This window comes from Plectropomus leopardus, chromosome 3, assembly GCF_026936395.1.
Source record: "Plectropomus leopardus strain MGB_pleo_1.0 chromosome 3, ASM2693639v1, whole genome shotgun sequence".
Lineage (NCBI taxonomy): Eukaryota > Metazoa > Chordata > Actinopteri > Perciformes > Serranidae > Plectropomus > Plectropomus leopardus.
This window is the reverse complement of record NC_142178.1, coordinates 38,389,907-38,408,430: the sequence shown is the minus strand read 5'-3', so window position 1 is coordinate 38,408,430 and position 18,524 is coordinate 38,389,907. Positions and strand designations below refer to the sequence as shown.

Genomic DNA, 18,524 nt, shown 5'->3' with positions numbered 1-18,524 from the left:
CATTTAAATTAAAGTGAGTGACCCTCCTCTGGACAATGAGAGCGTACCTTTGCCTGAGATGTCAAACGCAGACGTGTCCTTTCCTCTGTCGTCGCTGAGCACGGCCTTGAAGACGCCCTGATCTTTTCTGGAGAACTGGACAAAACCAACATTCACGTATTAACCAGCAGCTGTGATATATTTTTAAAATCTGTATATTTTGAAACTCATATTAAAGCTGTCAGATAAATATAAACTTTAGAAATAAACAATATACAATACACAGCGTGGCTGTATAATTATTAATGAAGCTATCCAAAAATAACAGCCAAAAGCTGCTGATTGTTTGATCATGCATGTTATTTTTTAAATACTATTTTTTAATTTATTTTTATCTTTATTTTTATTTTCAATTATTTATCTATTTTTATTTATTTTTATTAATTGTATTATTTATTTTATTCCAAGCTCTAGATATTTTTTTTTACTTTTCAAACAATTTCAGGAAAAAAAAGTGGACATTTACTACTCTAACACAACTGAACCTAATTTTAATAATTTATTTACATTTTGAGAAAATTCTTCACAATTACATCAATGTTTTTTAGTTCCTTAGTTTTGACTCAATGCAAATCAAATACAACTGCCTTTATTCAATGCAAGAAGCAGTTTTAGATGATTACTATGACCCATAATCAACAATCTGTTATAATGACTATTTGCCAATAAGCATGTAGCATCAACAAGCCTCTTTTTGCAACAAATTGATAATTTTTTTAGATTATATATAACTTTATTGTCAATGTACAGAAAAAATACTTAGATTTATGTGCAACACACTGCAGTTTTGCAAAATGCAGTATTTCTCTGTCACATTTAAATTCCTTGCCTGAAATAAATAAATAAATAAAAGTGAAGTAGGAATGTATTTTGGTGTGGATGCGTCTTTAATTACCAGAGGGATGGGCAGAGAGCAGGCGCCTGACATGACATTGGGAGGAGTTTCTGGGACGATCTCGTCATCCTCTTTGTACCAGTGGAAAGACGTCTCCTTCTTCACATTAGCCACCTGACAAACAAACAAACACATAACAACAAATTTCACTGAGAGAAATGAGAAACGACAAGAAAGGTAAACAGAGCGGGGAGTAAACTGTTACCTTGCAGGCGAGCATGACAGTGCAATCCTCAGTGACAGTGAAGTACAGATACTCAGAGAAATGTGGACCTAAAATGACAAAGATGAATCATGCAAATTAGGATTTAAGCAGCCGTATGAACATAAAGAAAAAATTTAAAAAATGCTCTGCCAAGGCTGTACAGTCTTAAATATGTTCTTTTGAATCTTATAAATATATAAATAAATATGCATTTGGGTCTAAAATAAAATACACAAAAGTGATACGAACAAATTTTCTCCATTTAAGTGCAATATTTAAAAAACAAATAAAATAAATAAAATATTTTTAGTTTTTAAATCAAACATTTTTTTTTGACGTCTTGCTGACATAAAAAAATGAAGGCTGAAAATGCTGTCACTTTTAACCCTTTGACATCTGAGCAAATTGGCTTGATTTCTTTCAAAAACACAGGAAGAAGTCCATGAGCAACTTCATAAGAAATTCATTAAAATTAGCAAGAAATTAGTAAAAAGTAAAAGAAAATTACCTGAAAATTATAAAAAAAAAAAATTGTAAGACAAAACAATCAAGGAAATGATCCACAAACTGTGCTTAAACATTCTGTAAGATCATTTTATATATATTTATTATGATAATTAAATAGTTTTTCCTTAGCCTTTTCTCTTTTTTTAGACATTTTTGCTGAGCTTTTTAGAAGAAATCATTTTAAAACTCTACATAAAATGTTTTTTTTCCATTGCTCTGTCAACTTTTTGGTGCAAAAGCAATGTTCATACATTGCGACACAAATAATTGCAATTTGATGCAAAAAAAGCAAGTTTTGATCAGCTGCAAAACTTTTGTTTTTCATTAGCATAATGTATTTTGTAAATTGGATCTTGAGACAGAGCGGGAAGCAAGAGATGAGCGATTCATGATGAAATCAGCGGCTGCGATACATTCTGTTTTTATTTTTCATATTTATTTTTTATTTATTTATTTATTAAATATGTGCTGTGCAAAAGAAAACAAAAAAAAAACAAAAGGGGGAACAATGAGCCTACATTAAATTAAGAGATAATACTGATTTGCAGAACATAAAAGCGCGTTTAAAGGACATTTGACAAACAGACGTTATAACGATGCTCTCTTTGTGAACTGAGTGTTTTCAGGTCAGTGTGTGCGTCGGTACCTTGCTTCCTGATGTGCTCTTTCCTCTGAAACTCGGCCTCCCTCAGAGCGACTTTGAACACTGAAACAGAGAAACGCAACAGAGTCACGATCCATAAATGTGGATCACGTTCAGCACTCAGTGTTATTTTCTGCTTCTGACAAACGATTTTTAAGAGACAACAACAAAAACAACATAAAACCTAAGACTGAAAAACAAACGGCGCACAGAGTATTCTGCTGATGCAACTACGAGCCAATATTTAAACTCTGAAATTATTTTCATCTCAAGAATTTTGAAGTTTTTTGAGTCTGCCCCAAAATATCTGTATTTGTCTCACACTGAAAAACCTTTGGAGCTGCACAGTTTATTACCTTCTCTTGATTTTTTCAATGTTTTTCTCACATGAAGTTGCAATGAGACACAATTTAAATAGTATTTACACGTCCTCCACTTAGTCCCTTTAGTACTTTGTCCCTTGCGGCTACCCTTACTACAAGCTCTTGTGTAGTTTTATACTCAAAGCTAACAATAAAGTGGTTATAAAATATTTAAAAAGTTGGCAGGTGAACTATTCAATAAAAGGAAAATGTTTAATTTATACCCTAAATAAGCAATGAATTTTGGGAGGTAAAATTTGTAATTTGTAAAAAAAAAACATGAAATTTTGTTATTTTAGCCTGGATTCATTAGAAAACAGCAGTTAAAACTGATTTTCCAAAATAGTTATTTGCCCATTTAAGGGTTAAATTGAATTGTTTGGTTTCTGGTGTACCTTTTTTATTTCATGGTGTGCCACATTTGCTGCCAAGACTATTTTATTTACAAGTAACATCTGTTATAACTGAAAACCTCAATAAAGACGTCGTGTAAAAAAATGTCCCTGATATACTTCTATAAGATCATTAATAATCTCACCGTCTCCCACCAGGACCAGCGAGCTCTGGGTTTTGGCTTTGCCGTCGTGGATCTGGACGGTGTAAGTGCCCTCGTTGGCTCTGGTGAACGTATCGAGCGTCATCTGGATGATTCCTGTCGCCACATCGTGGCTGATCTTAACTCCCTGAGAGGAAAACAAAGAATAAAGTTGTATTAAAACACACCAAATCTGAGTCAGTCGGTTTGTGATTTTGATTTTTTTTCTGCTTATTTCAGCAACACAGTGAGTCCAGACTCTGCCGCTGAGAAAGTGTTTCACATTACCAACTGTGCATGTTGTATATCAAACAAAAAATGGAAAAAAAACCTTCAAAACTTCATCAGTTAGAGTTCTCAGTTTCCAAACGTTTACTGAGTGTTGTTAAAAAAAAACAGGTGATGTCTCACAGTGGTAAACACGTCCGTTTCATATTTTTTTGGAGCGTGTTGCAGACATCTAACTCACATTAAGTGTGTATTTTACAAAAAAACAACAAAGTTCATCAGTTCTAACATCAAATATCACGTTTTTGTACTGTATTCAAATGTCTGTCAAAGAGGATTTACAAATCATTACATTCTGTTTTCTGCACGTTTTAAATAACGTCCTAACTTTTTTAGAACGTGCTGCAGACATAAAACTCAGATAAAGAATATATTTTACAAAAAATAATAAAGTTAATCAGTTTTAATTTAAAATGTCATGTCTTTGTCTTTTATTCTGTATGTTTAACTGATTTTAATTGACTTTGTTTTTGTCTCTTAAGCGTCTCTGAGCATTGTGAAAAGCGCTCTATAAATAAAATGTATTATCATTATTACTATTATCATTTGTACTGTAACTAAAGTTAATCAGATTAATTATTAAATGCTATATTTTTGTACATTATTCAATTGGCTTTATGTCAAAAAAGGATTTGAAAATCATTGTATTCTGTTTTTTTACGCAACATCCCAACTTTTTTGGAACTGGGGTTGTATTTAGGAAACGTAAACTGGTACAAAAATGCCCTCCACTGTCACTTGGACACAAAAACATGGAGAAATACGGTCAAGGTTGAGAAATACTGAATTTTGCCTTTAAGCGCAGTAAATGAGTAATTGTATGATGACATTTTAATTGTGAAATGCAGTTAATATGAGTGTCGAAGAAGCGTTACCTCCCCACTTTTGACCTCCTTGTCGTTGACGATGAACCTGTAGGACACAGCGGAGGAAATTTTGACGGCCTGCGCCCAGAAGCGCACGTGACCCTTCTCCAAAACCTCGTAGTTCAGACCGTGTTTCAGAGGAACGACTGCACAGAAACAAAAGACACACTGAGATTAGGATCCTCAGGAAACAGCGTTAATTTTAAACTGACGTCAGGACTTTCAAAACCACTTTGAAAAGATCATTAAAAGCTGCTCAGCTCGCTTCTCACTGACCTTCAACCTGTTTCTAATTTACCATTCACTCGTGATGCGTTATTATGTGCAGCTCTTTATTCTGTTTTGTAAGTGATGTGCTTTTTTGTGTAGTTTTATGCTGTATTGTCTGTCTTTTATGTGATATTGTCTCTATTATTTGTTTTGTGTGTTTGTGTGTTTTTGTGTGTTTCTTTTCTATTCATCTGGTACAACTTACCAGTACTTAATGTACAAACCCTAAAACAAAAAAAGGAAAAAATAAAAATAACAATACCAATAAAAAAAAGCTAAAAAAAAAAGCTAAAATAAAATAAAATAAGATTAAATAAATAAATAAATAAAATAAAAACTAAAAACAAAAATAAAAAGTAAAAAATAAAAATAACAATAACAATAAAAAAGCTAAAATAAGATAAGATAAAATAAAATAAAATAAGATTAAATAAATAAATAAATAAATAAATAAATAAAATAAAATAAAAAAAAAAATAAAATAGAATAAAATACAATACAATACAATACAATACAATACAATACAATACAGGAGGTTAACGCTCACCTGGATGTCTGATGGCATAGCTGAGCTCCAGCATGGTGTTCAGGGCTGCAGAACGGATTGAAGACAATGATGAAACATGAGCAACAAACAGTAACACAGTCTGAAGAGAAGGACCAAAAGACTCATGATGCTAAAAATCAGCCGTTTTCTACATTTAGTTTGTGACCTACCGTCCTCAGTCAGAGTGTGGCTGGAAGAGACTCCATCAGTGTCAGTGACGACCACAGAGTATTTGCCCAGATCGTCTTTATCGGGGTTGGTGAAAGTCAGTCTGGAGCTGAGGAACAAACGCTGCAAATATTCAATTATTCAGTATCTATGAGAGTCAACAAAACTGCAAACATCAACCCTACAGGAATAAAAGTAGCACTCTCACAATTAAAGCACTTTGAGCTGTGTTTTATGTATGAAAGGTGCTACATAAATAATGATTATTATTTATATTATTATTATTATTATTATTATTATTATTATTATTATTATTATTATTATAATAAGAAGAATAATATTACTATTATAACTGTGAAAATCATTTGAGAAGCCACTATTGTTTTTCCTCCTAAAATATTATATCAAAAAATTGCGTAAAAAAAACACATTACATTACATTTGTCATTTATATTTATCATCATTAATTTATTTCATCACAAACACCACATGCTCTTTATTCTGCGCTTTAATACCAATTCAATGGCCCTTTTATTCTTGGAGTTTCTATATATATTCTTTTATATCTCTATGTATTTTTTGTTTGTATGATAACGTACTGAGTTGCTGGAGGCCTGAATTTCCCTCTTGGATTAATAGTTTTCTTTCTTTCTTTCTTTCTATCGGTCTTTTATTTATTCATTTTGGGTGCTTTTTGGATCTATTATTTCCCCTCTCTCTTTTCAGATCGTTTCCTAACAGGTTTCTTGAAAAAACTAATAAATTGAAAACATTCATTTATAAAATGAGAGCTGGAAACAGACAGACGTGATCTGTTTGGTGGCTCGTTATCATCGTGAGCTCAGCGAGGACGCGTGACAGAGAAAACCAGACGAAACCTCGAGGGGGAAACGCGCTGTTTGCTCTGGTGACGTATTTCATTATTTGAAGATAATCTCTTCTTCTGTGACCTCTGTGACGTGTCGAGGATTTCGGCGTGCTTACGTTCTGCCCTTGGCTGTGACGGCGACCCTGGGGCAGTCGCCAATGGCTTTGTAGTTCTTCGACCACACAAACTTGGACGTCTCGCTGATCTCGCAGGCCTCCAGGGACAGGAAGATGTCTCCGGTCTCCTCGTCCACGCCGGCCACAATCTCCTGAGTGCCTGTTAACACGAATCACATGTTTGTGTAAAACATTACACAGAAAATCTTCAAAATAAATTGTAAATATGATGCTCATGTCTTCATTCATCGAGGTAATTTAGGTAACTCTTTAGGTAATAAAATTCTGTTATTCTATAATAATAAAAAAATCTAAATAATGTTTAATGTTAAAAATAACCAGGAAATATTCAAAAAAATGACCCGTGTAACAATGTTCAACAACAAATTAGTTTAAAATAAAATAAAAAAATATAAAAAACATGATTTTTAGGAGGTACAGGGGTGAAGAGGAGGCTTGACAATCAGTAGGTGTTTACAGGGGTTTCTCTTTATTTATTTGACTACTTTATCTTTATTTTATGTTTAATTTTTTTCTCCTCTTTTTAAATATTAATGTAAAATTGTGGATATTTGATTTTGGGTATGTGGATGTTTTCATATAGGTTTTATAGGTTTATAATAATAATAAGGAAGCTGGTTAATTAAATTTAAGTGATTTATGGAGAAGGGCTGAGATTAAATAAGTTTGTATTTCTTCTCACTCCTTTTCGAATTTGTAAACCAATTCATCGTGTGTTTGAATATTTCTTTTGCTTTATGTTTTTTATTGTGAGTAAATATTACTTTTTTGGCTGTTTTTTGTCTATTATTTCTCTATTTATATTCAAATAGACGTTAAATGGTGTTGAGATGTTTTACCTGGAAGAGCTTTGGCACAGACCGGCTCAGACACCTGGGAGGCTTTTCCGACACCACTAGCATTAACAGCACGAACTTTGAACACGTAGCTTTCACCTTCCTCCAGACCGCTCACCTGCAGGAAACACGTTTATTCATTCATTAGAATAAAGCATAGAAAACATCTTTACCTGTACAATGTGGCAAAACTCGCAGAGGAAAAATGCAACATGCAAGTGCTTTACATGCAAGCGTGCTAAGAAATTAAAAACTAACAATATAGAGACATACATTTATTTTAAATATATATATCTCTATTTTTATATAGATATATATATTATAAAAGAAAATAAAATAAAAATCATTGTACAGGCACATGGATAACTCTGGACATAAGTTGTGGACAGGCCAGAGGTGGAACAATTAAAACCTAACAACATTTAAACATATATATGTTATTATATGTTATAATAATTATACAGCACATGGAAACCATAACTTTGTGGGAATAATTTGTGAACAGACCAGAGGTGGAAAACAAATAAAAGAAATATGAATATTAAACAACATAAGTCAAAACAGTAAAAGTGTATGAAAATCATAAAACAAGTTTTTCAGAAATAACAACCGTAATATGAAAAATAAATAGAGGGTGGAATTAATTAAAAGCAAGAGCACAGAAATGGGTCTTAAAACTATATAGAGAAGTTACTTCTCTTGTTTGTGTGGGCAGCCAGTTGGTGCATGAAAACACGACGCTGCTTCACTTTACTTTTTGTGATACTTTTTTGGGACATTAAGCAGAGCGGCACCAGAGAGATGAGAGATCAGATCACACGTGAACAAAGTTTCTGACTCAAACTGTCAATAAAAGGCAAAAACAGACGAAGTTACAGCGTAATTCATCGGGACAGTCGATGACCTACCTGCAGGTAACGGTGGTTCACGGCTTCCTGAGTCAGCGTGGTGAACTCTGATGAGCCCTTCTTGGCCATGTCCACCAAATATCCGGTGACGGCGCTCGCTCCGATGTAGACCGGAGCCTTCCACAGGAGGACCAGGGAGTGACCTCTGACCTCACAGAAGCTCAGGTCGTAGGCTGGGCCTGGAGGTAACACAGAACAAAAAATAAAATAAAAACATGAACACGACAGGAAAAAGAAATCTGTGTTGGCTGCAGCGATACAGGTTAAATATTTCTGACTTCATGTGAAATTAGAAGGTAGATTAGTATTATATATATATATATTTTAAGAAGCAGTGATGGCTCTCCCACCTGGCTCGTCCATGGTCCAAGCTTCACATTTCATCGGGGCGCTGGGATCCGAGGGCAGGCCGACACCGGCCATGTTAGCGGCCTGGACCTTGAACTCGTAGAAGGTTCCCTCCCTCAGATTGTCAACCTGGAAACACAGCAGGAGGGAGAGATGTGAGAAGATTATCAACGAATAACGGGTCAGGTATCAGAGACCCTTTACTTGAAATAAAGTACCAATACCACGCTGTGAAAACCCCTGCCCTTCAAATGAATGAATGAATTAATCTTCATTCCAAATCTATTCCAAAAATGTAAAAATGAAAACAAACCATCCCCATATACAGAGGCTGTGAGTCCTCATTGCAGTGCCCCTGGGTTTAAATCCCACCAGCGAACCTCTGCTGCCATTCCCGCTCTCTCATCCCCGTTTCCTGTCATTTCCCCAGCTTTCCTATCTAATAAAGGCCACAAAAGCCCGAAAAAATATCTTTAAAAAACCCCCAAAAAACAACAAACAAAACAAACAAAAGAAGGCCTATACAAAACCTAAACATCGTCTCCATGAACAAATACTCAAGCCACTTAAACTCAAATATCACATGTGCGAACACAAGTGGGAGGATGTACACACTAAACACCGAGCACTGTATAGAAATGCTCGGTAGCTCAGTGGATCGTGCCGGAGCCCCGTGTGCAAAGTCGGTGTCGTGGCCGCAGCGCCGAACCTTTGCTGCATGTCGTCCCCCCTCTCTACCACTTTTACACTTACATTATGTCCTGTCAAATACAGGCAATAATGCAAAAACATAAAAAAACAGACAGATTTTTTAAAAAAATAAACAAAAATAATGGATACCATAACTCTGGAAATAAGTTGCAGACAGGCGAGTACTTGAGTAAATGTACTTTCCACCTCTGTCAGCTCCCAAAATAAAGTAGTTTTATGATTGTGTGATTCACTGTATGATCGACGCCACTCACGGTGCAGATTCTCTCTTTGACGGCCTCCAGGTTGACCTCCTTCCACACCAAACTGTCGGCGTTTCTCTTGTCGATGTAGTAGGCGTTGACCTTGGAGCCGCCGCTGTGTTTGGGTTTCTTCCAGGACACAGTTATGGAGGAGCCGTCGCTGCTCAGCATGGTGATGCCGAAGGGAGCGCTGGGAGTTGCTAAATCACAAATATTTAATGTTAAACTGGATCAACAGCAGTTTTCTTGTGCTGCTTTCAGTCGCCTTTTACAGCAAATTGATTTGATTTCTTTTGAAAATACAGGCCAGGAAGTCAGCGGGCCACTTGGCAAAAAATGTCCCATAAATTGCAAGAAATAAGTAAAAGATGACACGAAAATGACCTGAAAATGAGCTTTTTAAAAAGGGGAAAATAGAGAAAATATTCTTTTCCCACTTTCAGCCCTTTTTTGAGTCATTTTCTTGCGCTTTGTGCTCATTTTCAGGTAGTTTTCTTGCAACTTTCTCTTAATTTCTGGTTAATTGTTGCTTATCGTCTTCTCTAATTTTTTTGTTGTTGCAAGAAATCAAACCTCACTGCTCAAGTTTGAAAGGGTTAAAATGCATTTGAGATACTTTACCGACACCCTTACACTGAGCCTGTGCTGATTATTGAAATTATTTAGCTGTGAGCTGTGTGTGTCTTCATGCATTTGTTTTGTCAAATTACTGTAGATTCATAACACCTGACAAAATACCACAAAGTATTTTTAAAAAACCTGTGCTGAATAACTGCTCAGTAGTTTTAAATAGTTAAAGTGTGTTTTGTGATCTCTGTGGCACCATGCAGTGCATTTCGTTACTACAGTAGTACATTTCGTTACTACAGTGTACTGTGACTTTGAAAATACGCAGATCTGTGACTAAAGCACATAAAGTGAAAAGTGGACAAAGTGGGAGCCGTGGGTGAGTCAGGTGGGAGAAAATCAACTGTTTCATACTTACTATATTCCACTCCCTTGCCTGGACAGAATAATAATAAAATGATTTTGTTTTCAGGTACATATTTACCAAAATAATCATCTGTTTCTTTTGAAATTCATTTCCAGCATTTTCTTTCAAACCCACCAGTTTTACGAGCATTTTAAAGGCACTTTTCATTCACGTAACAGAGTTTATTATAAACGTGATGTCGCTCTTACCGAGTGCTGGCTCCACAGCGATGGGAGACGACTCCTGAGACTCCTCACTGAGGCCGAAGACGTTGACGGCTTGGACGCGGAACGTGTATGTCTCCCCTGGGATCAGGCCGTGGACCACAAACCTGCCGCACATTTTAATTTTATTAAAACTTACTGAAGCAGCGTTTTGTTATCGTGCAGCACAAACATGGAGAAACCAGACTTTTCAGTCAAAGCTAAAGATGTTCCTCTTTTTTTACACTGTCTCCTCCACCCAGAAATGGCTGCAAACTTATTTTTAATCTTTATTTTTTCTCTTTTTTTCAATTTAAATAATCTTTTTTTTCTTTGCATCCCTTGTCTGAACTTTTGCTATTTTTAATGATTTTTATTTTAAAGTTTTTTTAATCGTGAAAGAGGGAGAGGGGGGGCCATGCAGCAAAAGGTCAAGGCCAGAATCGAACCCGCAACCGCTGCAGCAAGGACACAGCCTCTGTATGTGGGGCGCTGATCTATCCACTGAGCCACCAGGGTCACCGCAATTGTGTTTTGAAAGCTGCCATATTATTATTGTTGTTGTTGTTGTTGTTATTATTATTATTATTATTATTATTATTATTATTATTATTATTATTATTATTATTATTATTATTATTATTATTATTATTATTATAGAGACACATAGACAGAATTGGTTGGAAAATTTCAAAAACGAGTTGTCTTTTTTCTTCTTTTTTTCCCATGTCAGTTTTACGTGTTAGGACTTTGAAGCCCCAGCCGGACTCTGTCGGTCCTGGACACTCACCTGGAGTGTTTGAAGGGTTTGTGGTTGCAGGGGAACCACTCCTTGGATCCGGCAACGCGGCCGTCGATGTAGTACCCCATCAGGTTCTTCAGAAGTTTGGGAGGCTCCCACTGCACAAACACAGACGACTTGGTGTTTCTGGTGGCAACAATCTTACCGGGAGCAGAGGGGACGCCTGTTCAGGGAGGAAAACAGGTAATTATTCAGCAGCAGAGATGATACAATATTCAACATTAACTGTTTCATTAAAAGGGTATTTTCTTTACCTTCGATTTACGTGTTAAAAATCGATCAACATTTAAGAGTTATACTGCAAAAATATACATAAACATAAAAAAATTCAACATCCAACATAAGTTAAGAAATTTATCCAGCTGACACCAGACGTCAATATCAGGTCTGAAAAACTGAAAAAAACATTATGATGTTTTGCAGGTATTTTGTTCTCCATCACGAAATTCTGCGTCAAGATGAAGGTTTGCATGAGATGTTTGGACTATGTTGGATTTTAGTTATTTAACCCTTTGAAACCGTGATCGGCACTGATTTTTTTGTGCTGCGTTCAGACGTTTTTCATAGGTGATTTGAATGTTTAGCAATTTGGTTTTATTTCTTTTTAAAAAAATGGAAAAAAAAGACAATCATCAACTTTGCAAGAAAAGTCCTGCACATTGCAAGAATTTAGTAGATTTTAAAAAATGATTTTCTAAAAAAGCTGAGGAAAAAATGTTGAAACTGTATTTATAATTATCAGAGTTATATAAACATAGATGTATCTGTAAGATTATGTTGCAGAATTATTTTTAGCACTTTTTCAGTTCATTTCCATGTTTGTTTTTATTTTTTACTTTCCTTTGTTTAACTTAAGTTTAGGTAATTTTCTTGTATTTTCAACTAATTTCTTGCTTATTTTTTTGGTCATTTGTTCCAATAAGTTGATTGTTGCCTTCTCTCTATTTTTGGAAGAAATCCGTCCAGTTTGCTAAGGTTTTAAAGGGTTAACAACACAACCTAAAACCAACAAAACAGTATCAACGCCATCTGTTGTCAGTATTTTATGTCAAATTGACATCGACGTCACACCCTATTTCAACCAAATATTCGTGTCTTAAGGTGTCCGGTGCCAGCCGGGATACGCAGATAAAAACTATGTACCGAATCACATCCGTTTGCTCGTCACAGAGCAGAAATACTAATAATCCTAATTAGAAAATGATAAAAAGTCCCTTGTAAAACATGTAATTATCAAGAGGCCCTTGTGGCGTTTTTAACCAAACGTGAGCCGTCATTATGTGGACAAACAGAGTGAGGTGGGTCTGTGAAAGTGATGTAAACACTTTGTCTGGACTTTGTTTTAAAGATTCAGTGAAACTGCAAAACAACAACCTGATGCTGGAGGGCATCTGATTAAGAAGTGACTGAGATTTGAAGAAGGAGACGTTTAAATCGGCCTCTGTAGAATTAAAGCACACTTGTTAACTTGATATAATGTTTACCTTTGAGCTCAAGATGAAAAGTTTTGATACTTTAACAGTTAAAAGTGGAGGTTTGATGTTAAAATAAATAGAATAAATAATGAATAAAAGAGTATTAATGAAAATAGTTAAAATGCGATAGAAATACATACATCTTTTTGCACACTGTAATATATGCAAAAGAATTAATGCAAGAATACGAGCTGACAATGTCAGACAAGACGCGTCAGAAGGGTCAGGTGTAAACGAGAGGATGTCTAAAATGTACCAAAGTCTGGTTTTATACAATACAAAGAAGAATTGTGTACAAATACTTTTGTGTGCTGTGCCCATCACTCCTGATTAAAACACTCACACAGTGGTTTGTGATGTTAACAGTGGCGTAAAAAAAAGTGCTTTTAAAAAGGTGTTTCCATTAAATTGTACATACCAACGGGCAGCTCCGTACCTGAAATATATACAGTGACCCACTTTTAACAAAAGGTCAATTTAAGCACTTTTGCAAACACATCTTTCTGTTTTCAGTTCAGGGTGTATGCTCAAACTACAAACACAAAAGCACTGTTTTAGAGACATTTTCTATCTAAAAAAGTACTAAATTCTGGGTGAGACCATACAATAAAGCTGCATTATTAGACACTGAATATCCACAATTTTGTACCCAAAAACAACCCAAAATGTCACATTTCTACCTAGCTCACAGTAGATTTATACCTTAAAAATGTATTTTACGCACTATTTTTTGTTGTGAAAAGAATATAAGTATGAGAATTTACCTACAATATATTAAAAACATACTAAAGGATATTTATGTAATAGTTTTATTGTTGTTTTTTATTTCTCTTATATACATTTATATACATGTATGTATATGTACATTTATATATATATATATATGTTTAGATATATTTGTTTTATATTAGTACTTATGTTTAAATTTTATTGATATATTCTATACTTTCCCCAATTTCCCCTCGGGGATCAACAAAGTATTTCTGATCTGAATAAAAAAATAATAAAATAATAATAAAGGTAAAAATAAAAATAAAAAATAATATTTTGGACAAGCTAATTTTTTCAAAAATGTTTTCCCATTTTTCCTTTTGATGTATTATTATTATAAAGACATTTTTGGGATTTGGGGGCATCATTTGGCTCTTAAAAATACAAAGAGGGATTGCAACAGTAAAGATACTGAATATGTGAACAAAACGTCATAAAATAATAATGGAATAGAGAAAAGTACCGACTCTCACTTTTCTTTTAAATTAAAATCAACATGTGTGAAAAAGTTTGTGTGTATCTGTACTTGTGTGTATTTGTACTTCGCTGTGGTGCTCTGATCCGATAGCCTTACCATCCTCGTCCACCTTTTCGATGGGCTCAGAGGGCTCGGAGGCCTCGCTGGAGCCGTACAAGTTGACCGAATACACTCGGAACTGGTACTTTTGCCCGTCTTGCAAATCAAAAACCGGGTAACGGGGGGAGTGCAGTTTCACCGCCGTGTTGATCCGCTGCCACGCTCCAGTGCCCGCTAAGCACTGTGGGAGAGTCGAGGAGGACATGAGAGGAAACCGCCATCTGCGACAATCTCATCAATGTAGCACAGACACGAAGACGAGCTCTGAGGGCGGAGGTCACGCGTCGTTGCATAGTTGGGGCTCAACTCAGTTTGCATCTGATCTTCCCAAAACTAAAGAAAATAATGATTCCTAAAACAAATATCAACAAGGATCTGCAATTTCTGGGCCCCTAATAGAGCCCAAAAAAGACTTATTTAAAAGTCATACAAAAATCTGACAATACATCTGCAACTATATTTTTTTGTTGTTGTTATTTTTACAAAATGAAAAAATAAATAAAAGATTTTAGAAATGAGTTGTGACAATGATATATAAGAAAGGCAAAATGTTGGATAAAAAAGCACATTTCACTTGAAAATTATATTATTTTAAATATATATAGGCCTATGTCAATACAAATTATATTAAAATTAAATAATTTAATTTAATCTATTAGTTATTGCTACTCTTGGAAGATCAGCCAATAAAAGAGATCAAAATAAAATTAAAAACAAAAAACTACTAAATTTCATTTGAAAATTAAATGATTAGATTTAAACAACACATTAAGGAAACAATAAGTCAAAAAAACATAAAATGTTAACTGAGATAAAACAGAATTAAATTATACTCTAGTAATATTGATCCTACCAATATATATTATTTGTGCTACCTTATCATCTAAATTTATAGCATATTAATAGATTATAAATTCTTTAAATTAAACTGTATATGTGACATTCGTGTGGATTTTTTATTTTTCAGGTCATATTTTAATTTTGGCTGCAAACAAGTGGAGCCCCAACAGTGCAAATGACACATGTTGAGCTTTTAGTGTCTTCATGTTCATGTTATTAGAATATTAAAAAAAGCATAAAAAACACATATAACCTCTTAAACTCTGTTGGCCAAAGCAGTAAAAATACAGCTTATTAGGTTCAATGTTTTAGGATGCATTGTGGGGAATTTTGTGTTTCAAATGATGCATTAAGTTGTAATATTGTAATATCATCATTTGATAAAAATATGGAATTTGTGGGTCTAAGTTTTCACTTACAATTAGCATCATTTAACTTCACAACTAAAATAAATTATTAATTTTAAAAAGTTAAGGGGCACTGAAAGGTAAAATTTTGAGTTTAAGAGGTTAATGTCTTCTTTATGTCGTCACTACAGAACAGAGTTTAACAGTCAGCTACATTGATGGAAATGGATGGCCAAAGGTGAAGCGACACACACCTTCTCGATGACGTACCACAGCGGCGCTCGTCCTCGAGGGCTGGGAGGCTTCCAGCTCAGCACGACGTAAGATTTATAAATCTCCGATGCGTGCACGTTGGTGGGCTCCCCGGGTATCGTTACGTAGCCTAGATTAGGAGTGAACGGTGTTGAGGCCTAAAGTTCACACAGCAGCTCCTGATGCAGAAGTCCCACATTATGTGTTTCTGTACTCAAATGTTTTTAACCCTTTAAACCTGAATCAGCATCAGCTTTCTTTAGACCCCTTTAAGAAACTGTTTAAACACGGTGAAGCCTGAACTGGTTTGATTTCTATCAAAAACACTGGGAAAAAGACAATAAACAACTTGGTACGAAATGTCCAAAAAAATTGCAAGAAATTAGTAAAAGGTGTAAAAAAAATGACCTGAAAATTAGTTTTTAAAAAGGGAAGGAATTATTTAAAAAATATTTAAAAAATATATGGGAAAATGATGACATAATATAATAATTAGTATAATTAGATATTTTAAATGATTTTATGGAAAAATAATGTATACATGTTTTTTTTCAATTTTTTGAATTTTTAATGGGCCATTTTCTTGTTTATATTTGTTTTTCTTATAGTTGTGCTTGTGTTTTTTTGTAACTTTTTACTTATTTTTTGCCAAGTATTGGACCATAGCAAACTGGTTTGATTTCTTTCAAAAATATGTTGAAAAGACAATTAACAACTTGGTATGAAATGTCCAAAAAAAAAAAACAAAAGAAAAAAAAAGAAAAATTACCTGAAAATTTGTTTTTAAAAAGGAATTATTAGAAAATTATTTTAAACATATTTGGGAAAATTTCCAGAAAAATATATTTCTAATTATTATAATTAGATATTTGAAATTATTTTATGGGAAAATAATGGGCGATTGCAAACTTGTTTGATTTCTTTCAAAAACACGGGGAAAAGACAATGAACAACTTGGTAAGAAATGTCCCCAAAGTTGCAAAAAAATTAGTAAAAGCTGACAAGAAGTGTTTCTAAAAAGCTGAACAAAACATATTTTGATCATTATTCTAATCTTCTTTTGAACTGGCTTGGAAAATTTGTCCTTGGCATTTGTACAAAAAAATTATTTTCTTAATTAGCATTTAGTAATAACAATATATCCATTTCCGAAGGAGAGCTGTGGCAAAACAAATCATGTTATATCTTTGTAAAAATGTAAATGTGTTAAAGTCCTCGAGGTCAGTAGAGTGGAAGATACTCATTGAGCTCAGAATATGGAGTGATACAACCAGCATGAGAAATTAAATTAAGCAATAAGAAAAATAAAAAATAAAAAAACTCAATTATACAGGCACATAGTGAGTTTTTCTAAAACATTTTTTTAACTCTTTTAAGGCCTAAAATTGTCATTAATTAAGCGCATCTCAGTAAAATGTGGGACCTCTGCAACAGTTTCACGTGTAAAAATGACACCAACGTGTTTTTTAACTTTAGTTTTTGTGTTAAGGGTCGGTTTTAAAGGCGAGACGGGGACACTCGACACACTTTGGAGTAAGAGGAGAAAATCTTGAAGTGTTTAATTGAAACAGTTTGAAAACCACTTTAGTCGATTAAAGTATGAGTGGAAAAGTTGGAGTTAAATCAAAGATGGCAGCACAGCAGTCAGGAGGGGAGGAGACGGGAAGATGTTTGTTCTGTCACATTAAAATCAAAAAGTTAGAAAAGATAAGAGATTAGTTCTGATTTCAAAGTGTAGATGTTTTTAAATACTCGAAATTTTAGACTGGTGTGATGTGTTTCTCGGTCATTGTGTTTGTAAAAGTTTCATGATTTTATTTAACAACTGAGAGAAGCTTGTGTGGTTTAACTGTGTAGAAAAGACTTGAGCTAAACCAGCACTTTTTTTTAAACTTATATACGACAAAATAAAGAGGTAACTAAGGAATTCTGCGTTTATAGCAGACCTGGAAATGTGAAAATAAATATTTCTGTTCTGAGATTCCTCAGAGTCCCATGAACAGTGTGAAAAAAGACTGCAGAGTAAAAAGATTTCATAGTAAAAAAATGTCCTAATTTCTAAATTTTGATGTTAACCTCAGGGGCCGGACTTGGCAAAAAACTAAAGTGGCATAAAATGAAAACAGTGAAAGAATTTGATGAGATGAAAAACACAATTCTGAGAAAATAAATAGAAAATACATTATTATGCAAAATCTTTACATTTCGGTACAGATTGTGATGGTTTTTTTTCAGAATTTTGAGTTTAATTTTCATTTTAATCTCAGAATTTGGATTTGGCAGTAAAAAAAAACAAATAAATAAATAAATAAATAAATAAAAACTGACATAAAATGATAACAGAAAATAAATAAAAAATAATATAACAGAAAATCTATACGTTGCTCTTGAGATTGTGTTGTTTTTTGTTCCATTTAATCTGTATAATTAAATATAAAAGTTTTTATCATTTGTAAAATGTGATTAAATAGTGATAAATCTCAATTCAACAGCAAAAGCTTATTTGTCCTTTTTTATGGAATAAAACATTAATGTTTATGTGATGCAATGCAACAAACCTAAGAGATCAGCTATGAGGATGCTGATGGGAAAATAAGAACTGGGATATTTACGTCTGAAAAAAAAAAGGATTTACATTTAGTGCGTTTTTTAAATGTTGCATGAAATGTTGTTATGAGGGTGCTGATGAGGTGTGGAAAGAGGGACACATGTTAGTATTTGTGTGAAATTACGATAAAGTGGTTTTAAAAGAATTAAAAGCAAATCTCTGAACGCAGATCAGTTTTTGTATTTCACCGTACCTTCCAGGTCGTCATCCTTGATCACTATGTCGTATTTTCCTTCGATTTTAATCACTGTTTCAGGAGACGACAACAACAGACCCGTTAGGAAAAGGTCGCACTCGCCGG

General features: G+C 34.0%; 1 protein-coding gene across 8 annotated transcripts in view; it reads right to left on the bottom strand.

Annotated features, from left to right (window-relative positions):
* Positions 1 to 18,524, bottom strand: part of myom2a (myomesin 2a) — a 40,663-nt gene that overhangs the window by 6,767 nt on the left and 15,372 nt on the right. For 2 of the 8 annotated variants that reach the window (XM_088074985.1, XM_042485544.2), the window contains 20 exons: positions 18,417 to 18,470; positions 15,618 to 15,745; positions 14,174 to 14,357; positions 13,247 to 13,264; positions 11,342 to 11,516; positions 10,558 to 10,679; positions 10,361 to 10,378; positions 9,388 to 9,575; positions 8,425 to 8,551; positions 8,075 to 8,253; positions 7,170 to 7,284; positions 6,310 to 6,469; positions 5,328 to 5,434; positions 5,158 to 5,202; positions 4,350 to 4,486; positions 3,190 to 3,334; positions 2,293 to 2,352; positions 1,140 to 1,207; positions 935 to 1,048; positions 48 to 135 (listed from right to left, as the gene is read on the bottom strand). In XM_088074985.1, coding sequence (XP_087931111.1) covers positions 48 to 135; positions 935 to 1,048; positions 1,140 to 1,207; positions 2,293 to 2,352; positions 3,190 to 3,334; positions 4,350 to 4,486; positions 5,158 to 5,202; positions 5,328 to 5,434; positions 6,310 to 6,469; positions 7,170 to 7,284; positions 8,075 to 8,253; positions 8,425 to 8,551; positions 9,388 to 9,575; positions 10,361 to 10,378; positions 10,558 to 10,679; positions 11,342 to 11,516; positions 13,247 to 13,264; positions 14,174 to 14,357; positions 15,618 to 15,745; positions 18,417 to 18,470 — 2,232 coding nt within the window. The remainder of the gene's footprint in view (positions 1 to 47; positions 136 to 934; positions 1,049 to 1,139; positions 1,208 to 2,292; positions 2,353 to 3,189; positions 3,335 to 4,349; positions 4,487 to 5,157; positions 5,203 to 5,327; positions 5,435 to 6,309; positions 6,470 to 7,169; positions 7,285 to 8,074; positions 8,254 to 8,424; positions 8,552 to 9,387; positions 9,576 to 10,360; positions 10,379 to 10,557; positions 10,680 to 11,341; positions 11,517 to 13,246; positions 13,265 to 14,173; positions 14,358 to 15,617; positions 15,746 to 18,416; positions 18,471 to 18,524) is intronic. The other 6 variants (XM_088074991.1, XM_088074990.1, XM_088074986.1 and 3 more) reach the window with 5 other exon arrangements.